The sequence below is a fragment of the Alternaria alternata genome (genome assembly GCF_001642055.1).
Source record: "Alternaria alternata strain SRC1lrK2f unplaced genomic scaffold CC77scaffold_28, whole genome shotgun sequence".
NCBI classification, from domain to species: Eukaryota; Fungi; Ascomycota; class Dothideomycetes; order Pleosporales; family Pleosporaceae; genus Alternaria; species Alternaria alternata.
This window is the reverse complement of record NW_017306217.1, coordinates 91,040-112,700: the sequence shown is the minus strand read 5'-3', so window position 1 is coordinate 112,700 and position 21,661 is coordinate 91,040. Positions and strand designations below refer to the sequence as shown.

General features: G+C 51.2%; 9 protein-coding genes across 9 annotated transcripts; 5 read left to right on the top strand and 4 right to left on the bottom strand.

Annotated features, from left to right (window-relative positions):
• Positions 1–626: 626 nt before the first annotated feature.
• Positions 627–1,722, top strand: CC77DRAFT_485631 (hypothetical protein). Its single transcript, XM_018531872.1, has 2 exons — positions 627–865; positions 915–1,722. The coding sequence occupies exons 1-2, from the start codon at positions 771–773 to the stop codon at positions 1,396–1,398; spliced, it is 579 nt and encodes a 192-aa protein (XP_018380385.1). The 5' UTR covers positions 627–770; the 3' UTR covers positions 1,399–1,722.
• On the top strand, positions 1,543–4,884 carry CC77DRAFT_485472 (hypothetical protein). Its single transcript, XM_018531870.1, has 8 exons — positions 1,543–1,789; positions 1,845–1,889; positions 1,939–2,463; positions 2,513–2,845; positions 2,894–3,175; positions 3,223–3,776; positions 3,824–4,296; positions 4,347–4,884. The coding sequence occupies exons 1-8, from the start codon at positions 1,687–1,689 to the stop codon at positions 4,690–4,692; spliced, it is 2,661 nt and encodes an 886-aa protein (XP_018380384.1). The 5' UTR covers positions 1,543–1,686; the 3' UTR covers positions 4,693–4,884.
• A 2,562-nt stretch (positions 4,885–7,446) lies between these two features.
• CC77DRAFT_947605 (purine permease) lies at positions 7,447–9,178 on the bottom strand (the record flags this gene model as incomplete). The annotated part of the gene is made up of 2 exons (XM_018535151.1): positions 7,447–9,039; positions 9,092–9,178. The coding sequence occupies 2 exons, from the start codon at positions 9,176–9,178 to the stop codon at positions 7,447–7,449; spliced, it is 1,680 nt and encodes a 559-aa protein (XP_018380383.1).
• A 284-nt stretch (positions 9,179–9,462) lies between these two features.
• Positions 9,463–11,445, top strand: CC77DRAFT_1025296 (5-methylthioadenosine/S-adenosylhomocysteine deaminase n1). The gene is made up of 3 exons (XM_018526045.1): positions 9,463–10,349; positions 10,400–10,556; positions 10,621–11,445. Exons 1-3 carry the CDS (start codon positions 9,861–9,863, stop codon positions 11,436–11,438), a joined length of 1,464 nt encoding a protein of 487 aa, XP_018380382.1. The 5' UTR covers positions 9,463–9,860; the 3' UTR covers positions 11,439–11,445.
• Positions 11,441–13,909, bottom strand: CC77DRAFT_1044345 (hypothetical protein; the record flags this gene model as incomplete). Its single annotated transcript, XM_018527351.1, has 3 exons — positions 13,645–13,909; positions 12,074–13,497; positions 11,441–11,973 (listed from the first exon to the last, which is right to left on the bottom strand). Exons 1-3 carry the CDS (start codon positions 13,755–13,757, stop codon positions 11,441–11,443), a joined length of 2,070 nt encoding a protein of 689 aa, XP_018380381.1. The 5' UTR covers positions 13,758–13,909.
• An 88-nt stretch (positions 13,910–13,997) lies between these two features.
• CC77DRAFT_1025294 (Clavaminate synthase-like protein) lies at positions 13,998–15,631 on the top strand. The gene is made up of 4 exons (XM_018526044.1): positions 13,998–14,140; positions 14,206–14,564; positions 14,621–15,019; positions 15,072–15,631. Exons 2-4 carry the CDS (start codon positions 14,231–14,233, stop codon positions 15,392–15,394), a joined length of 1,056 nt encoding a protein of 351 aa, XP_018380380.1. The 5' UTR covers positions 13,998–14,140; positions 14,206–14,230; the 3' UTR covers positions 15,395–15,631.
• A 589-nt stretch (positions 15,632–16,220) lies between these two features.
• Positions 16,221–19,180, bottom strand: CC77DRAFT_1025293 (DNA cross-link repair protein pso2/snm1). The gene has a single exon (XM_018526043.1). It carries the CDS (start codon positions 18,816–18,818, stop codon positions 16,245–16,247), a length of 2,574 nt encoding a protein of 857 aa, XP_018380379.1. The 5' UTR covers positions 18,819–19,180; the 3' UTR covers positions 16,221–16,244.
• Positions 19,181–19,872: 692 nt separating this feature from the next.
• On the top strand, positions 19,873–20,094 carry CC77DRAFT_947454 (hypothetical protein; the record flags this gene model as incomplete). The annotated part of the gene is made up of 1 exon (XM_018535142.1): positions 19,873–20,094. One exon carries the CDS (start codon positions 19,873–19,875, stop codon positions 20,092–20,094), a length of 222 nt encoding a protein of 73 aa, XP_018380378.1.
• A 172-nt stretch (positions 20,095–20,266) lies between these two features.
• On the bottom strand, positions 20,267–21,207 carry CC77DRAFT_1044341 (glycoside hydrolase family 61 protein-like protein; the record flags this gene model as incomplete). Its single annotated transcript, XM_018527350.1, has 3 exons — positions 21,055–21,207; positions 20,607–20,973; positions 20,267–20,550 (listed from the first exon to the last, which is right to left on the bottom strand). The coding sequence occupies exons 1-3, from the start codon at positions 21,115–21,117 to the stop codon at positions 20,267–20,269; spliced, it is 714 nt and encodes a 237-aa protein (XP_018380377.1). The 5' UTR covers positions 21,118–21,207.
• Positions 21,208–21,661: the final 454 nt, after the last annotated feature.

Here is a 21,661-nt window from a genome sequence, read left to right as displayed (position 1 = left end):
GCCGTCTGTCTGTGCAGACTACATGTCCAAAAATCATCTTAGCCCAACAGAGAGTAGCCATCTGGAGTAATATTGTTTCATGCAGGCTACGCTGATGGTGATGCGTCTGCCGTTAGAACCTTGCATGCAGATGGCCCTACCAAGCTTCCGTACGAATCAATTCGCCGACGTGTCGAGCTCAACGACACACACCGGTTCTACCGTAGGCTCTGCGGCATATGACGGGATCGCGTATGCCCAACCCGTCCAAAGCCTCTTGAGTGAACGTCGAGTCTGAGGCCATGGAGATGCCACCGATGAAGACGGCGGCACATTACCGAGGCCGACACGCGACGTCGAGTAGTGGACGCCTATCCTCACACCGTGTCGAGCCAAGTCATTGCCGCAACTATGTGGACAAGACTTGTTTCGCTTTGGTCTCCCTGAAAGTCGTGCAGCGTCCTACCAGACGAATGTTCGTACCCCTATCTAGTCTGCTATAGTCGTACACCTGTTGTATTATATGTCGGCTAAAGCATAACATTCGTCATCGAAGCTAGCATTCGGAGATCACTTTCTAGAAGGCCCACCTGTCATTGCGGTACACTGCCAGACCATGTCTCAAACATTCAGGCACCTAAGGCTGTGCGAGATGAGAAACTAGGTACGACTATGAACCGACTAAATGCACGCGCAAGGTTTTCGAAATCGTCCAGCCCTATCACGGGCAGGACCGGGCTTCTGCAGTCTACTGGTCACATTTGATCTTCTTTTTCTGGGCAATCCAGCAAATGCACCCGCCACCAAAACCTCGCGACAGATTGCGTACGCGGTCCGCTGAAGGGTTTTACTTGCCTTGGAATGTGCTGAGTGAGAGCGGCGCCGTGTACGACGGCCTTTTCAGCTGTCAGACTTTGCCCCCGCTGATTTTATAGCAATCGTTCCCGGCCCATGGCAGCCTTCAAAGGTCCACACTACCCGTCGTTCTACGTGTTACGATTCAGGCCATCTCTAACGGGCACGACAATCCCTGCGTCCCATTGCCTCACACCCCCACAGCACGGCAGTTCCCTGTGCCCGCAGCATCTTGGAAGCGGACGCTTGCGCTCACGCGCGTGCAGCTTGGGCGCCCATACCAAAGGCGCTACTTGTGCAGCAGTGCGGCTCCTGGATCCTGCACGCTTAAGTCGCATATCGTCTACCCCTCGCCCGCCTATCGACCCCTTCATACACGGTGAACCGCCTAGGACCACAATACTCTCGACTCTCAGGAGATCCATACACTGCGACGCCACTATTGTGCGCGTGAGCCACGCTGCGAGCCGGCTGCCAGTGCGTCTTCGAAACCCCGGCATGCCAGACATCGTCTCCACCTACCATCCCTATGCGCCTTCTGCCCTGATCTGCCGTATAACCTAACGACGCCGCGGCGTCGCGGAGATTTCCCTTGCGCTACAGGATTCTGCAGTGCATCTATTCTCGATTTCGCATTCTTTGTGTTTAGTTCTGGCCTTTCCGCGATTTCTTCCGTCCGCCGGCCCTCTGGACATTCTGGACCGTCATCGCGCGCCGCTACTATTGGCTGCTCACCGACCACCGCACACAACCTCATCGACTTAGTGGATAGCCGACAACCCCGCTGCTTGCAACCACTGCGCCAGGCCTTGCGCTGTCACTCCGGACCGGCTCGTTGTACCTATTAACGTTATGCCCCCGGAGACCACTGGACGGCCACTGCTGCCACAAACGGCGCAAATGCAGAGCTTCACCTTTGCGCCGCCCACGCTGGCGCCGCGTGAGAACCAGCGCAGTAAGTCCATACACCGCTCCGCGCGGTGGGGAAAAGGTGACTGACATGACGTTAGATTATGTATTCGTAGACGAACACAATAGACACAAACGCTTGAAAGGTGTGATAGCATGAAATCTGGTTGACATGCAAATGCTAACGTTGAGCAGTAATGAGAGCATGCGAAGGATGTCGTAGACGCAAGATCAAATGCGATGCAGCGACGACGAACGCATGGCCTTGCGCTGCTTGCATCCGTCTAAAACTCAACTGCGTGCCGCCCACAGTCAGCTATGACAAAGATTACAATGGCTCGCAGACCTTCGATTTGGAGCCCAAGCCCTTGGAGTATGCCTCGGATCCGTCTTCCCAGCATGACTATCAACGCCATCCGTCCATGTCGCAGGGCATGTCTCACCAGATGCCGCCTTCCATGCCTACCACCCAGGGCATGTACCAACCTTCACCTTATGTGGATCAACAGGCGCCGGAATCATGTCACTACCAGGCGATGTCCCAGCCTCAGGTCATTCAGCAAACCATGAGCTATGCTCCGCAACATGGCTACTCACAGCAGTCAGCTGCTCCGCCTGCAATTTTGACCCCGCCAGAATCTGAACCCCATTGGCGAAGTGATTCCGTATCAAGCCTCTCCGAGGCTTTGGGCGAACTCAAAATAGACCACACGGCCATTGGTGAGTCTTATGACATCTCAGTAAAATGACATCGCGCTGACTAGCATAGCTCCGTACATCACTAACATGAAGAAGGCCTTGGCCGAGACACCTGCACAGGAGGAGTACGAAGTACAACTGCCTGCATCCGTAAGCTTGGACCATACGGTTCGCATACCCCCAGAAATGATGCCCGATGATGATCGGGCTATGCATTACTTTGACTACTTCTTCACCAACATCCACCCATATTGTCCGGTCATCAATAAGGCCTATTTCTTCCAGCAATGGCACAGCGCACCTGATTCCATTTCTCCACTCATGCTAGAGTCCATCTTCGCTTGCGCCACCTTAATGCTGGGCGATACAGAGGAGGGTAACAAATGGCTAGCCCTTGCCACGAGTCAGTAGTATCAATGATTGATAAAGCATTCTTGCTAACAACATGTAGAGCATGAAGAGAGCTTCAAAGACGTATCACGGCTAAGTACGATGCAGGCAATGATATTGTTGCTGAAAGCCCGTGAAGCTTCACCAAAGCGAGGTTACTTCTGGCGTTCATGGATGGCCACTGTCAGCCTCGTAGCCATGGCGAAGGATCTCGAACTACATGAACACTACGACACTCATCAGATGGGGAAATCATGTGGATCCACGACGCACGACTGTGTTGCTAAGACCAGGGTATGGCAGATGTGCTTGATCTTCGAGGTCATGATCGGAGGTCCCCAAGGTAGGTCGCCTAGAAAGCAGTAAGCTTCGAAATGCTAATCTCTTCAGGGCGCTACGACTTTGGTGTTACTACTGACACGGTAGATTTGGAGATGCCAAGGCACATCGCAGGACAAGATCCTTCTGAGCTTCAGGTTGCGCGTCAGTTCGTTCAATACGCCCGCATTGCCAAGAACGTCCACCACTCGGCCCTCATCTACGGCAAACTAAGGAAGAAGAACCCGGACTGGGCACTGGATCCGGCTTTCGTTGGACACAACACCGACTTCTCTCTCTGGCTACGTGAGCTTCCTGAGGACATGCAAATCGTCTACCCCCAGGATGGTTCTGCTCCTTGGATTCCCTCTCATCAGCTGGCGAATATGCACAGCTACCATTGTTTGGCCATCATCATGCACTTTCGTCCGCAGTTGCATGCTGTATCTGAGTCTTATGACGGTATATGGAAGCAGCATATGCTCACTTGCTATTCGGCTGCAAAGAATCTATGTAAGCTCCAGGAGGCGATTTTGAAGACATACGGCATGCCCGGTTTGCTGTGCATGATGCGAGGCATAAGCTTTCACATCTATGCTGTGTTGACTTGCACTATGCTTCACCTGGTACGTCACTTATGAAGATCAGTAAGATTCCAGACTGACAACTGTAGGTTGCCGTGACATGTCCTGACCCTGACATCAATCACGATGCCAGAAGCTTTTTCGTACGCCACATGCGCGTCCTGGAAACTGTTTCCCCTTCGTTTCCTATGCCTGAGATGCAGCAGCAAGTGAACAGCCTTCGTCAAGCATTTTCGGCCGACTGTTCGAAACCTTTTGACCTGAAACCATCATTCCCGTTGGGGAGCCCCCAAGTGACTACACAGACAAGTCCTATGGGACATCAGGGATCATACCGACCTCGTCATCCGAGCCATCCCTCGCCCTTGGAACAACCAGGTCAGGCCAACTACCTAGCACACCCCATTACTCCACCAATTTCGGTATCCGACCGCGGATCCAAGGCTGACTCTCCCGTAGCTCAGTCTTTGGTTATGATGGCATCTGGTCACCGTGCGGCCCAGCCAGCTTCCAGCATACAAATGCCGGAGAATGTTCAATGGAACCCCCAACGCATCTTTGAGTAAGTTTAGGTACCATCCATTCGCCAGACACCAAGCTAATACAACACAGTCAGTGGAATGTAGCCTTTGGTACGCCCCCTCCTACTAGCGCCTCCTCTCAGGCGTCTCCGCCGCTAAGACCCAATCCTCCAGGAACCAATTACGATATGCGGCCGGCACAGGAGGGCATGCAACCCGGGTACCAAATATCAAATACGTCACCTCAGTCCAGCCATGTCCATGCGGCAGCAGGTCAGATGCCACCCTCGTCGACCTATGCAAACGCTGCACCTATATATGTCACCCCAACGATGTGGCAGGAAGCGGTTGCCAGTTCCATACCGGACGGGTTGAAGCGCAGGTGGGACGACAACGCTTCCATGGCGGACCAGTCAATGTACAAACGTGCACGTTGAATGATGACGTCAAGCTTTGATCAAAATTACATCGTTTGTGCTATGCACTCCAGAGAAGCTTCAATGGGTGGAAAAGTCTGGACTTGCAAGCCCATGTTTACTCTATCGTCAAGATAATGCCACGGCGAAGATGGTAGCATGCTGCGCTTCTGCGGCATTGAAATTGCTGTCCAAGTCTTGTATTTGGTGGATGAAGATGGATCCGTTTGGAAGACAAAACGGATGGCATTAGAAAACCAGTTCAACTGCACCAGCATTTTGAGATGGAAGCCCACAAAAAGCGCTGCCAACACCAGCGCGCCTGTACAATACACTGATCTTGCGATATCCGCAAGTACGACTGCAATGACGATTACGCGCCGCTAGCAATATCTAGCTAGCATAATGCTATCACTGGAACAACACTCTGGGCGAGCAAACTGGTCCTTCATTATCGCAATGTATACTCGGACCTTCCTCATCCATGAGAGTATGGGGTATCGTACCCACTTCTCGTATGCCATACACGCGATAGCCTCAACAATCACTCAAGTTTACCCAATCGTACTACCATACGTTCAGAGCCCCATTGTTCCAAGACACAGCCCCAGGTGTCAATACTGGCTTCTTCAAGTTACATCATTTGCGCACCAGCTATCCCCACTAAATCTATTCTATCTGCTTTAGTTCCACCGGAGCCGTCCGACACCGTAGATTACCTTATGCTAACACAGAAATTGATCGCACATTAACATACACGCGTCATACGCCTTTCATTCAAGATCACCAGGCATCCACACGCATCCCAGCCACCCGGCTTTACTAATTCAACGAAGCCAGAACGTTCAAACGGCCCGGTACAACAAAAGCACCAATCGCAATGTCGCACGTGGGGATCACCAACGTTCGTCTCGACCTTCCATCCCTCTACCCGCAGCTCGTACCGTTTGTAAAAAGTAGCCTAGTTATTGTTCCTGATCGTCAACCAAGTCAATGCGATGCGACGCTGACGAGGGAGACAACGCTGATCTTGACACGGTTTGGGTACCCGGACCGCACCATGCGTACGACATTAGTACGCGAATGCAACAGGGACCCTTTTGACCTGGATGTTCAATATCACAGGCAATAAATTTTACGGTCTCTTCAAACCGGGTTTCGCGGCTCCAGGCCAATATCGAGGCACACGCCCACCCACCCACCAGCCTGGAAAGATCCCGAGGTAAAAAATGCTCGAGCGTTTTTGTCCCCTGATCTTTTCGACATGTGAAAAAATAAGTCGACGCACGGTCCGCTAGCCATACACCCCTGCAATACTTGGCTCGAACGGACCGCTTTTCGTGATGTGGAGAAGACGCTAGAGATTTATGGGATCTGACATGGGCGATGAAGAAGGGGGGTAAAGCGTGGAAAAAACGTACGCTACTGCATCATGTCACAACGCCCAGTGGGCAATCATGTAACGTGAACCTGCAGTCTATTGCATGTCGCAGTCGTTCAAACCTTCTTTCACACTTTCTCTGCCGCGTGTGCATGCTCTAAACATCACTCTAACGGCACTTTCCATCAGCCACAACAGCAACGACGATAGCAAACTAACCTCAACTCGGCCAGACAGTCGCCGACCACCAAAATCCCAGTAGAATAACCCCTGGCCCCTGGTTTCATCGTAATGCTTCCCCAAGCGAATTACCCACAGTCCGTTTGTTCCCATCAACACGAACCCACCCAGCAGGAGCTGGTATCCATGTGCTATGACCAACTTCCAACGTCTTTGGCTGACTAGGGCGGCTGTCTCGTCGACTTGTTTGGCGAGTCATGTTTCTCTCATGCGAAGGAAGGGAGCCAAGTGGGCTGTTACGAGTTCGCTCACCGATCTAAACGATTGCGCGCGCTTGACACGTTGTCTGGTACGCATGTAATGCATGATGATCAACGTTCGGAACCAGGGTCAAGAGAATGAAGAGGGCAGGGGGAGCGGGAGAAGAAGCGGGAGAATTGGTTGCAAAGAAGGACCGGTTTGACGAGTACTGTAGTGTTCGTCTCGGTGTCGTCCGATGCTCCTACAGTACAGTGCAGCCTTGTTTTCGTAGGATTTTCTATGCCTAATGCGCCAAGTAAATATCGCCATCTTCATCGACTATCAGAAACCCACCATCAAGAAAACTCGCATTTCAATTCTCTCCACTCTCCACTTTCTGTTCACCAGCCGGTCGCCCCGATGTAACTCGGCAAACCAGCCGAGATTTCCTGGCCCGCTGATCTTCGCAGACCAGCCTCTCCGTTTACAACAACAGAAATGTTCGGCTAAGCCGTTACCCACACTGTGCTGTGTTCAGGTATCCGCATTTCTGCCGCGCGCCGAAGTTGAAACCACATACCACTTCCACGCGAAGGCACTATGAAACTTACACGGTGTAGATGCGCGTTGCAATGGACAGTTGTGGGGCTGGATGTGTGGCAAGGAAGCGGGAAAGGGCCGAATCTAAGGTGGACAGTGACATTCTGATGGTGTGTTGGGCGGATACTGGAGTGAGTGTTGTGGCGGAACAGTTGGAGAAGAAAGTAGAGCGAGGCTGGTGGCGTGATGTTTACGGACGGACTTTGTAAATCTTCAAGTAAAGAGTGACCGTTTGCCTATGTGAACATTATCCTGGGCAGTCTATATTGGGTGCTGCGTAGTGGTAGTTGCGCCGAGATATCCCAGATAGGAAGACCTATAGAGAAGTCATATTATGATGGTGTATTTAGAAACTCCATAACGACAAGACTTCACTAATCATCACGCACTCCTATTCTTGGATGTTTCTGTTCATCCCCATACCCCACCGTTCGCGAGGCGCTCTTATCCTTCGGCAGCACGGCGTTCAAAAATATGCCCACGATTGCAGCAATGACAAAGGGTGTCTCGACAGCCAGGTTTATACCCTGTTCGAACCCAACCAGATTCTCATTCGGCCCATCGTATGCCAGGACTTGCGCAAACCAATCAGGCTGACAGATATCCATAAAACCGATTCCTAATGCAACGGCAAGTATGAAGCGATCGCGGCGGGTCCAAGGGATGAGCGCGAGGACACGAATGCCAGCTACAGCGATGGTGCTGTAGAGGAAGACTTGCATACCGCCTAGCACAGACGGCGGCATAGAAGCGAAGACAGCACCGAACTTCGCGACGACTCCCATGAGTATCAGGAATCCACTTGCTGCCCATCCTGCACGACGAGATGCACATCCAGTCAGGACAATGACGCCGTTATTACCAGCCTGACTGACCATTGGCGGCCCCGTACCCAGCGCACTGAAGAAGCTGCCTAGACCATCGCACAGAATACCGCCTTGTATCCTGCTGTTGAATTCCGTGCCTTCGATGTCAACACCAGATAGCTCTGCAGTGGCCAAGATATCGGGAATGCAAGACACAGCCTGACACGCGAACATGATGATCATAGGCAGCACCAGCGCGCCATCGACGGAGAGTTTGAACGTGTGTACCCAGAGGAAAGTGCCACCAGGCGCTTGGGTGAGTTGTTCTGTTGACCAGTACCCCGTTACGCCTGATATAGCACAGCCTACAGCTAATCCAATGACTACGGAAGCTGAACGCATGAGTGGCGCACCGATGGCTTCAACTAGAATGATAGTAGCGAATACGCTAAAACCCAGGCCGATCAACTTTGGATGTCCCCAGACGAGCGGCCGTGGTGCGGTGATATCTGGACATAGAGCATAGAAGCCCTCTCCGCCATGGCAGTTTGACGAGCCACCCCAGTTCTGTAATCCGTTACCGACAAGATAGACTCCAATGAGAGTGAGGAGGGAGCCAGTAATGAGCTTAGGAAAGACTTTGTTGAGCATCTTGGGCGGCACAAATGCCAGAGCTATCTGGATCCAGACGCAACATAGCATAGTACCCAGACATGCACCCCAGGCATCGGGGCAAGGCCCCTGAGTTCCGTCGTCGAGAACAGGACAAGTTCCGGATTTGTATCGTAGAGCGGCGTAGTTGAAGACAATAGGTAAGATATCGAAAGTTGGTCCTACAACACTAAGGAGTCCTGTGCCGATAAAGAATGGTGTCTTCATGATGTGTAGGCGGGTGACTTGAAGCGCCGTCGCGATGCCAGTGGTTATAAAGGCGGTAGACACCAGGTATGTTGTCATCGCCGGATCGAAGTTGAACGCTCCCGAAGCGATGGCGAGTGGCGGAGAGACGATGGATCCGATCATGGTGAGGGCATGTTGAAGGCCGAGAAGCAGGGTCAAGAGAACAGGAACGCGGTCATTCATTCCGTAAAATGGTGCCTGGTAGTCTTTGTACTTTCTGTTGAGTGGCCAAATGTTTGGGGTGATAAGGTAAATATAATCCTTAAAGCTGTCAGTTGCTGAATGTTAGGCTCAGGGTACAGAATCGGCATACATAGTCGCCAATCCACCCATCCTTCGTTGTAAAAGCATATTTGATTTCTGCGAGTGTATCTTGCCACTTCTCAGTCACTGTGCCCATATCTTCGCTCGCTGCTGAGGAGTATGGACCCGTTTCTTCTGCGTATTTGGACTTCGGCTCCATCTCGCCATTAGATTCGAGGGCCATGGCCACTGCTGATTGACCCGGTCTGACACTCAGTGCGGTGATCCACTGCCGGTAGTAAATTCATATCATTATGGAGCTGCATGGCTATATAGCAACCTCTAGGCCGTCGTTGACTCGTCGTTCTAGATCTGCAAAGAGCCTTTACCACGATAGGCGTTCCTGCGCTCGAGAACCCCGCGATAACCAGCCCATCGGAGCCCGGCTGTTCTTCAGACTTCGATAACACTGCGACGATATTGTCCGTATGCACTGAGGTGTACACTGTGTGACAGGGGAGGCGAGCTAGATAAGGGTGAAGATATCACTAGCGTCGGCCGTCCCATGTCACTCAAGCGAAGGTGCGAAAGCGGAGATCGGCAGAGGTGGTCCCCATCACTCCAGTCATGAAGCACGCCTTAAAAGGACGCGGCTGTGTGAGCGTTAACGGTAGTCACAGTGTGAAGTAATTAGCAGAGTTGCCCTCATGATGAGATCCATCGACAAGATTGAGCTAGCGTAAGGGCCTTGGAGCAGCCTGAACTAACACGTCTGGCTACGAATCCCAATCACAGCAGCTTCTCTCCTGTATATCTTCATCGAAAATAGGTCAGCCGAGATGATCATGACAGCTGCGGACAGGTTACCCTCGCGTCTCTTTACGCATGCGACGATAATCACGGTCAACAAGAGCCGGGAGGTCATTCTGGATGGTGCAATCCTCATCGAACATGGCCGGATCGCGGCACTTGGAAAGACAGTTGACCTCGTCGACCAGCTAATCTCTAACAAAGACCGAGACATCGAAATTATCGAGTGCAAGAACAGGATCATCATACCAGGCCTCGTTAACACCCACGCACACCTCGCGCAATCACTGCTACGTGGGCTCGCCGAAGATCTTCCATTACACAACTGGCTATGCGATGCGATCTGGCCCTTGGAAGCGAATTACGCCGAGGATGATGGCTATGTGGCTTCGATGCTGACTATTGCCGAAATGTTGAAAACGGGAACGACGTGTTTCCTGGAGGCTATGCTTACACATAGAAGCGGACTCGAGAACGTCGTCAGAGCGGTGGAGGAAAGTGGTATTCGCGCGTGTCTGGCAAGTTTCCCAGTACAAAATATATGATGTAAAGCTAACATAGATGTCAGGGTAAACTGATCAAGGCCGCTGAGTCAAACCCGAAGCTTAACATGAAAGATGCCAGAGATCGGGATGTGGACTCTATGTCAGTCGCTGCTGCTTCATCAGCATACGAAAAGTATCATGGCTCTTTGAACGACCGTTTGCACATGTGGTTTGCGGCCGGTAGGTGATGTCTTTCTTTGAAGAGCATATGAAACAAACACTGACTTCATACACTGATCTTTAGGTACACCTCGAGGCTCACCAATGGCGGCTCATGCTGCAATAGGCGAAGCCGCACGAGCACACGGTATTGGCCTCACTATGCACTGTGCCGAAGCGCCTAAAGATCTTACCATCTATCGAGACTATTACCAATGCAGTCCCTTTGAGTTCTGCCGAGATGCGCAACTGACGGGCTCGAAGACGGTTTTTGCCCACTGTGTTCACCCAGACCTAGTAGCTGGAGACTTCGAAATCTTGTCTGAAAGTAAGAGCACAGTTTCGCATAATCCGACGAGCAATCTCAAGCTTGGATCTGGTGTGGCGCCGATACCTGATATGGTGGCGAAAGGTGTGAATGTAGCGTTAGGGACCGACGGAGCGCCATGCAACAACACGTACGATATGTTCCGCGAGATGCATTTAGCATCCATTCTACATGGTGGTGTTAGACAAAACGCTGGCGTACTGAGCGCATACGATGTCTTAGAGTTTGCAACGATTAACGGCGCGAGAGCACTAGGGTTGGAAGCTGAGATTGGGAGCCTAGAAGTTGGGAAGAAAGCCGATGTTGTCATTGTGGAGCCGAAAGGCGCATCATGTACTCCGTGGGATCCGGCCGAGCAAAATGCTGGTGGCATGGACCCAGTCACAGTGCTCGTCAATTCGTCTGGCGCAAACGTCGACACAGTCATCGTAGACGGTCAGTTACTTGTCAGTAGTGGCAAGCTGTTGCACGTTGATGAGAGCAAGATCATACAGAGAGCGAAGACGTCAGTAGCAGACATCCGTAAAAGGAGCGGTGTGGGTGCACGGAATCATATGTCGTTAAAGTATACATAGTCTTAGAACTGGAATGAAAGCAGATCATCGAACAGACTTTGTCCCCCGAATCCAGTTTGTAGTGGTAACAAATTCATGAAGGAATTCCATGAAGTATCTCCTACGTTTGCAGGGACATCTGCGGTCGAAGAAGTGGGGGTTGTTACTTGCAAGTCTCTAGATACGTTGTTGATAAAGCTTTCCACGTTAAACGTACGTGCTCTCTTGCTAGACGAGGGAGCCAGTTCGCCGAATTCTGCAGGCTGTTGGCGCTTCCTGGAGTTGACGCTTCCCCCATCCTGGAGTTCACGCTGCAAGCCAGATAGCAACTGCACACCACGTGAAGCTATCTTGCTGTCTTCAAACGTCCTCAAGTAGCTGATTGCGTCTTCGACAAGTTTTTTGTGTTCCTCAAATTCCCTTTCAATGGCCGACCGGTGAAATGCATCGAGGCTGAGGATAATCCCCGCTGCGACGGAGAAAGCTTGCTCAATCCACAGCGTCGGCCCCTGGTCGTTGCCAGATAATGCTTCTTTCAATATGGTTTTGGATGCTGCTATGCAGGTACGGCGGGTAAATGAGAATGCGGAGTTCGAGAATGAGAGCCCAATGAACTTTCGATGTATCTAAAAGATGCGCGTGTGAAATCAGCGTACATGTCACATACAGTTCGTACAGGGAATCTCTCACCATGATGATCTTGTGCGAGGCACATATAGCCAATGAGCGTCTGGCCCATCCAACATAAATAGGCCAGCCCGTTGCTACGGGCGCATTGTTTGAGAGGAATGTAGGCATACATGCGGTAGCAAGCTTGCGCATCTTCTCGTCGTACCGCAGCACCTGCTCATACTTTGTGAAAAGCGTGTTGCAGCCTGTCATTGCATCCAATAGCTGCGGCATAAGTGCCGCAATATCATAACGATAGTTACAATAGCTCGCCTGGGTTGGAGTAGATAGCGGCAGGGGTACCATATCTTCATCGTTGCAATTGAGAGGCTTCGAGGTCTTGAAGAAGCGAGGGTTCAATGAATATGACTCAGAGAACGGAATCTGGAACCAATCTTGCGTGCAAAGCTGATTGAATACCCGTCGACCGGCCTCACGTTGACGCAGCTGCTCCTTTGAAGTAGCCCCAGCTGCGTTCTCTGGTCCAAGGCGGTGTAGACCGAGGCTCTGAGCGATGCGACCAGCTGATGCAAGCAGTATTGACTGGCTGTTCGACTTGCCTAGAATGTGAGCCGCAATCGTCAGAGTCGCGATAGCTTGGACAGAATATATCGTATGAGTCTCGATATAACCCGCAACTTCAAGGCATGTCACGGTCGCTTCGTACCACCTTTGAGACAAGACCATGCGCTCCTCCGATGAGAATCCCCAAGACCGATAGATAGATGATGGTGCACATGTAATACTTCCAGTCATGATGGCGAACAGCAGACCTAGCCATTGAAGATTCAGGTCCTCATGTCGAACGTTGCCTTCATATTCACCCATAAAAAGGTCCAGGTCACTTCCGAACATCGCTGAAGAATAGGAGCCATGGTACCATAAGATGGAGGTATTGTGGTACTCCACAAGTTGTATGATGTGAGTCTTGTCGGGAAGAAGCGATTCGAGTACATCAAGCTGTGCATCTCTGCTGGCTTCGCATGGGATATTTGAGGTGGTCGCTCCATCCTCGTGTCTGACACTCAGTCGTCTTGGCCCGCTGTTATGTTCTGGCGAAGTTCCATAATCGGCATCCTTCTTACGGCCCCATGCCAGAAATTCTAGCACAGTAGCTGCATCACCAGTTTCCACAGATTGTGACGTGATGTTATTGTCCGTAGATAAAGTAATCGCTTCATCATTTGCGGGACTTGCTGGGTTATCAGCCAGTTGCGCAGGTGGTAGCGGTGTTTCGCTCGAGACGATATTATATTGCTCCTGTAGTCTAGCTTCAAGCTGACTTACACGGTCGAGTAGTGCGCGCACGAGGTCGTCAGACCCTATTGTCGCGCTCTGAGCTTGATATGCAGGTGGTGGCGCTGAGGATGTCACGGTGATATCTTCTCTTGTACAAAAGCTTGCATAACCCCTGTTTTACTTAGCATGAGATGAATTGGAATGGCAGAGCCGCACTCAGAAGCCAGTTTGCCAGCTCCCAGTGAAGATCCAATATACGCTCTTGCAAGCCCACTTTACTGCCAAAGCTCGGAGTTGTTTTGAGAACGGAGGCGCTGACCTTCGGGTACACGTACTGCAAGGTACGTGCTTGTCGCATTTGATCTTCCTTCTATAGCACTCTGTACATGTCAAACGGGGTCGCGGCCCTTTCGAGGCGTTACTATCGTCCATGGTGAGGTTGACCGTATCGGCCTGTCAGTTGTTACACTCGAGGGCGCCTTGTTCTCATGAGAACCGGAGTTCCAGAACCACGTGTCTAGCATCCAGAGGAGGCACCGGCTGTCAGTTGGTCGTCGGTATGTAGTGCGATAGGGAACAGAAAGGAACAGGGTGCGGCCGAGAATGCGGAACCCACCAATTTAGTTGCCCCACTTCAGTTCAGCCGCGTCCATTCCGTCTTACAAACAGCAGCCGCCTATCTCAGCACTACGATGAAGCCACTGGCGATGACGGCCGATTCGAGCGGCCGCGCTGGCCACGTCGGCTTTGGTACGCCTCGGGGCTTACTGCGACACCATATGCATTTACACAAAAATGGCGGAACATAAGAGCAGGTATGGATTTCCCTCAATATGATACACTCGTTTCGTACATCAGACTCATCAGACTCATCATCAAGCGACCCGAATCTTCAACATCTCATCATGGCACCAACGAAATACATTGATCGCCCTGTGCCGACCATCTCCCTCCGCGACTTCGACTCTCGGATGAACATGATTACACAGGAACTTCTCGATGCTGCAGAGAACCATGGATTCTTCTGTATCGTAGACCACGGCATAACACGCGATGCTGTTGATGGGATCTTTGACCAGTCAGCACGCTTCTTCAACCAACCTGATCCCGTAAAGTCTCAGGTGCCTTTCTCCCCTCAGCACAATGCTGGATGGGAGAAGAACGCGCAAATCAGGCCATCGACTGGTGCAGTCGACCGCAAAGAATCTTATCAGATGCAATTTGGCGAAGGCATGAACGGTGAGCCAGTTCTCTCCATCTTTGGTATATGTGTAACCATACTGATTGATGATCAGGCCGATGGCTAGATGATGAGACTTTGCCTGGCTTCCAGGCGGAGGCCCTGGCATTCATGCACAAAGTACAAGCGGTCAGCGAGAACCTCATGAGGTGCTTTGCGCGAGGATTGGGTTTTGAGGACGACTATTTTATCAAAGCACATGATGTCAGAAGGCCAGAGTCTCAGACGGTGTGCCGATTACTACACTATTTCGAAACTCCGCGGTTACCGAATCCCACTGGGGAAGTGCATCACAGAGCAGGTGCGCATGCTGACTGGGATTTTTTGACCTTACTGTTCCAGAAGGCAGGGCAGTCTGGCCTCGAGATATGTCCAGGACGGGAAGTTTCGACATCGTTTGGCTACGGAGACGCTTGGACAAAGGTTGAGCCTGACGCTGAGAAGAACGCGATCGGTATGTTAATTGTATCGACACTTAATACGAGCACTCTAACCACATCATACAGTCTGCAACGTCGGTGACTTGCTCATGTCATGGTCTGACGACCGCTTCAAATCCACATTCCATCGCGTTAAGGCTCCGTGTGAGCCCGACGACTATTATGGCGAGCGCTATAGTATCGCCTTTTTCAACCAACCGTGCAAAGACGCTAAGATCCAAGGTCCGCTGAAGAAGTATCCAGTGGTAACAGGAGAGGAGTTTACCAGAAATGCTATGAGTCGGAACTACCAGGCTATACAAGAGAAGTTGAAGAAAGAGAAAGAGCTGGTGGTCAAGGCCGTCGAGGTGGACGCGACGACAGCTCGTACGGTCAGCGCTACCGCATGAGGCTTACTAAGGGCCGAATTGTATTCAGGTGTTCAATGTTACTTTTTCCGCATGAAGGATGTATAACCGCGTAAGTTTTCTGGCGTGATGTCGCAGTCTTTGCGTTGCACCGCTTCAGTAATATTGGCCACGTTTCGTTTTATCTTGAATCCCCTGCGTTGGATCCCACCGGCTTCCATCTCATGTACAACCAGTATGATTGTAGTCACATTCCTTTGGATGTAGCAATCTAACTGCTGTACATGACGCAGTCATCCATCTCACATGGGCAGAATCATTCATCTCATCTTTCCTCTGCTATATTCAAGACCCTGCCCACCCAGGATTCTACCACAACTTGTTCTAAAAGTATCACAGTATTCCGCGCCACCTAAAATCTAGAGTGAGCACTCATGCACAATCCGAGCGTAGGCACTCTTGACTTCCATCATCTCTGTTCAGAGTGCTATTGGGAATCGTCTGACGATGAATGAATGGACAGGTACTCGCTCCTTGATGGATTTCCACGGTACCTGGCTCGACAGGCAGCGAAAATGTTCAAAGTGCTTCCGCTTCTGTTCCAAAACAGATTAGGGAAGTACTGGCTCCCATGTTTCGAGTAGCGCTCGGATCCCGATGACTGGTTATGAGTGGAAAACTAGTGAAGTTGAAAATGCTGGTAGTTAAGTTGCGCCTGTACGAAATGCATACGAGACGTACACTGACTTTGTATCTTCACATCTGCAGTAGTTCGTAGCGGCTTCTTCTGACGCGCGTGATGGGCGAAGTGGCATCCATACCACGACAGATGTGAGATTTAGCGAACAACAAATTCTATAAACTGAATTCCGCTTATGGCAATGGAGTGTCGTTATGACCAGCCCTGGCCGTGCTCGCCTAGCTTGAACAGCCCGTTCTTTTTCTTGTCTGCTGCCCACCTATCGCACCAAGCTTTCATCTTCTCTCTACTCTTTGCGCTACCCACATTGACCGTTGGAATGATCTTGTCGATATGCAAAGCGCAGCAAAACATGGTCAACTCTCTGAAGCTGCTATGCTCACTGTACGGCACACCGAAGCAGCTTGCCCGACTTCCACTGCCGGCTTGGGGCGTGAGGTCTTTCATAGCAAAAGTACTTTTCCAGTTATCAGAATGCAGTACAGTCTGTACTTGAGGCGATTCAGTAAAGCGGCCCTTTGGTGGGCGATAGTTCCAACCCGAGGGTCTGAAACCGACAACGCGCGAAAACGTGTCAGCATATTCGCGCAGATAATCGTCTAAAGTCTCCGCTCGGATCTCGAACAGTGGAGTCATGTGTACTTGGGCTGCGCGAGGATCCGTCGTAAGCAGTGCGTCCAGTTCGGGGTCCTCGAGAGCCTTGCAAATGCGTTGTTTGTTGGCAGGCGCAAAAATCTTGCTCCCTAGGGCCTTTGCAATGCCAGTGCATATGCGCTCTTTCCCGATGCTGTATGTGCCCACGACAACGAGGAGTCGGCCTCGTTCCGGACTTTTAGGTTCGCCCGCATTATCTATACTGGCATCCTTTCGAACGAACTGAACCATACCTTGACCCGCGCGTTCTCTTTTCATTCTCTCCCATCCATCGGAGTCGTCCGCGCGGCTTTTGCTGAGGCTAACGCACATGTCTGCGCAAGCCTGGATAACTTGCTTCTGAGGTGGGAAAGCATATTTGGGGTTGAGGTAGGTGGTATCGAGGTAGCAGGCGTCAAGCTTCTGTTGTCGGTTCTTTCCACTCACAGCGTCCAAAACGTCTGGTCGCAATAGTGGATGTTCAATGTGTTCCTGACACGCACGGAAGTCTCCACAGTGTAGGACTCGCTGTAGTCTTGAGCTCTTGCCCTTGCTCAGCTCTTTCTCAAACAGGAACAAAGAACTACCCGGGCAATGGTTTGCGGAGATCATCGTGACATGAACCCCTTCAGTTCCTGGCACTTCTGTCTTCTTTTCAAAGTCCAGATCAACTACCCATTTGGGATCTACCCGAAGCTGCTGGCGTACCAGGTTGCCAGTGACTTTGCTGCAGTATATCGGCCCGTGTTTCCATGACGAAGTAAGTCCGATGTAGTGATCGCTGTGGAAGTGACTGAGGAAGTACGCGTTCTGACCTTTGACGGCCCCATAGCGAAATGCGTCCACAGCAATGAAGAAACCTGGCATGATTTTGTAAAATGGACAGGTGCGTTGGTATGCGGGCTTGCCGCGGGATTTGTTGTTCTCCGCCGCAGCGGACGCCCATGCTGCGTCTTCAGCGTGGCCTGCCATAAGTTTCGAGAAAGCCGAACTTGGCTGGGTGCTGGGCTTCGCAAGTTGAAATGGGTTTGCCTGACCCGGTTTGGCTGGCCTATCTGGTCTTTTGAATGCCTTTGCTTTGCTCGTTGTAGTCAGCCTGTTCTCTTCTTTGGGCTTTGCTACAGGCAACGGGATTGGGTTGCCATCTAAGCATGCGTTGACGTGCACAGATACATCCTGTTCTGACAGGCCTGGTAGATCGTTGCCGCATATTGGACATGAGGGTATATCTTTGGCATTTGGCTCTTCCTGTTTGGGTTCGGAGGTACCGCTTTCTGGAAACAGAGGCGGAGCGTCGAATTCGTCAGGATCGCCCTCAAAGCCTGCTTCCTCCATCTCCAGCTTCTGTTGTTCCTTCATCCATCGCCTCTCATCGTATTCTTCGCCTTCGAGCAAATCGTCGTCTTCAAGATCTTCATATTCGTCTAGCGCTTCGTCGCCGTTTTGAGACGTGGATTCGGACTTCAGCGGTGGGAGTTCGCGGGGGATGTGGTCTTCAATACTATCTGCGGGTAACCGACCCTCGGTTGGTTTAGCAATTGGCGAATCGTCATTTTGTCCTCGTATGGCCATACCTGAAGTTGTTGCAGGTACTTCTACATTGTCGTCTTCGGATTCTGAGTCGTCCACGAAGGGTCCAGACTTCTTCCGCGGCTTTGACGCCTGCTTGGGAACATCAGCTGCCAACGCGTCCAGAGTATTGCTTTCTACATCAGTGGGTGGAGGTGGCGAACAGGCCGGCACAAGTGCTACCGCCTCTTCGCTGACTTTTCGCCTCTTGACGCTCCCGCCATTCTCATTGTAGCGCTCCTCATCGTTGTCGGTAGTCATGACGCCATTGCTTTTCTCGTCACTCCAACCCACGTCGTCCTCGTCGCCGTCGAACACAATAGTTGGATTTGACCCCCGTTCTTGCAAGAATATGCGGCTGTTGATCTCCTCGGCCTTCTTGAAGAAGGCCATGATGTTGCCATTTGGCGTGCCTGCCGGCTTCTGCTTCTTGCCATTGCCAGCGGGCGACTTCTTGGCAAAGTCGGCTGGTGTGAGAGTAGTTTGCACAATGGCCTTCTTCGGTGGAAGGGCTTTCGTGTTTGGCTTTGGCGCGACCTTCTTCGTTGCCGTCTTGGAAGCCATTCCTGCTGCTGAGGACGAGCGGGGTGGCGAGGGAGGCCGGCCGGTGGAGGGGGTCAATCGAGATTCTTCCGGTAAGGACTGGTTTTCTCGAGGGTTTCTGAACATTGAGAAATTATTTGAGCATAACTGGTGAGGTTTGCGCTGCTCTTGTGCCTGAGAATGTGCAGATGAACCAGTGGCGATTGAGCGGCTTAACGCGTGCCAAGACAAACGCGTCAACACGTGCAGATGCGCGATATCAAGGTGCCGACATGTTCACCATCACTACGTCCTCGTACGATTGGCAACGTCCTTGGTACAGAGACATGATTGCTTGCCCTCCGAATCCCATAGCGGCAAATCAGATATCCTCTCCCAATGCACACGTCTGGTCTGTGGGGGCTTGCCAGCGGGTTGGTAGGGCGATTACATCAGCGAACGCGCTTGTGTCCGCAAAGTCATTCAAGGTTGCGACTTTGAAAAGTCATTCTTAAGCAGTCAAATCCCCTCACAGTTATGCAGAACCCTTATAACGTCATATCCAAATATTCTTGCATTGCTTCAAATATTGTTTCCCTGCTTTCTGTCGTCGGTCTAGAAACCTTCAGGGGCGCCTCCGTCATGTCTGTTCCCTCCTGCACGAGTCTTCGCCTGCACAGCTGTTGCTATAAACAGAAAGGTAGTATGATGGTACGCTGAACTGTGCAGTATTGGCATGAGGACACGACGTCAAGGGCCAATCGCCGAGAGGCTGACGCGGCCAACGCTGCAAGCTGAACGCCAGTTCACGTGGCTTGAACTACGCTTCACCTTGTCAGATTGTATTATCTACAAATCACTTGTTGTGGTACTATGCCCTTCTCTTCCCTTCACGCACTCGATCGCTCGGTTGGCGCGGAACCGCATCTCCACAATTTCATGGCCGTGCTGTCCAACTAAGATCAGCGTCAAACATCACCTCGTATTCGAAGACCGAAAGCGGAAACCCAGCCTTGCGACGATCAAAATAGCAACGTCTACAGATACCATATCTTGATTGCTCCAGAGTATCGACTATGCATCTCAGCTGGATGCGATGAAGCCCCGATCAGACGACCTCTTCTTGCTTTTCTTCCGTGTCATGTACTTGACTATTTTCACTGGATACACTTGTTTCACGATCCTGGGCTTCGCGGCTATCGGAGCTGGCATCGGTATGGTAGCAACTGTTGTAGTTGCTGCTGGGTCTGAGGTCGCCTTTGTACTCAATAAGAAAGAGGAGGCGGAGAAGTTGAGAATGGAGCGGTACTTGGTGTGAGAAGATTCCATGGCATGAACCCGGTAGGACCGAGCAGAAAGAACGCCAGCTAGGTGCTTGTTCTTGAAAAAATACGGACTCCGTAAGAAAGAGATGGTGCAACAGATATACCTCCAGCTTCTGAATCGACATAACTAGCGCGGACCGTCATCTCTACCAGCTCCAAAGCAGCTCAGTTGCCATTCCACACAGCAGGTCCCGGAGCAGTATAACTCGTCGCGATCGGATAGTACGACCACCTCAGACCAGGATCGTTGGCGTTATATGCACCCGGAAACGCTACCAAAGGTCCAGGCTTACCACTTCCACCACCAATAACCTCTACCTGTGCGCACGAAAGATACATTTGCGCACCACCGACCGAAGAAGCTTGGTGGAGTGCGATTGACTCTACACGAACAAGATACTTGCCGCTCGGCACGTTCTTTGGAATCTGGAACTCAACTTGCGATTTCTCTGGTCTAGCATCAGTTATGCAGGGCGGAAAGGATAACGCGTGCGGATCAACTGACGATATGCGGGCCATGTGCTCTCCCCACTAGTCAACGGACTCCCCACTGCGCTCATACTCGCTGCCTTGAACCATACGTTCCCCGCTGCCTCCCACGTATTGATATCCGCACTATCGGGTACTTTTGCCATGTAGAATTGCACCGGTCCGAAGTGCGAGATGGAAGCTGCGGCAACGAAGCCTAACGTATCGCCGGCAGCCACAGTTGCAGTACCTGTCCCAGGGCGATTCTGGAAGCAGCGCATATCAGGGCTAGTAACGGAGGTAACACCCGAATTAGTTTGGTAGTTCTTGGTTTGCCGAATGGATGTCCATTCCGCCGCCTCAGTAACGCCATTAAGAATGAGCTTGGGAAAGCGATCTTGCAACTGTTAGCTCAACGCCTTCAAACAGGCTATGGTGAACTTGCAATGAGCCTGCGCTGTAGTAGCGAGGATGGAAAGAGTTACAAGGAGATGCATTCTGGGCAAGTTGAGATGGGAAGCTGCGTTGCGAACGATCATAGACGACATTGTAGTAATCAGGAAGATATATACAACAAGCCACTCTGGTCATGCATCACTTGTTTAATGTAGGCTAGAGGCGTTTATAGTGTTCTCGGCAAGTGTGGCTGCACAGGTGATGTGCGCTTAAATTGCTATCATGCATACCCAGATTGAGCCAAGCAGACGAGATACGCAAGATGAAAGCACACATGAATATCTTGCGCTACTCGAATTTGCTTGACGGGATTCGTTCAAAACTCGTTCTCGTCTCTACACAATGGCAAACAAACATGTCATGAGAAACCAATATTGGAACCACTTTCTGTATTCAGCTGAGGTTACCTATGTTGGAGTGCTTTTTGGATGCGTAGATTTCCCGAATATTGTGCCTTCTTCAAACAAGGATAATGGCGTGAGCAAGAAAACGGGAACTACGCGCCCATTCGAGATCCAATCACATTCTGTTGATAAGCTGCTTCTGAGCAGCCTTTCCATTGCTGAACCAATTTTCCTATTGTTGTTTCGTCCTGAACTGAGTGGTCGCTCAAGTTATATCGTATGTGTCTGTGTT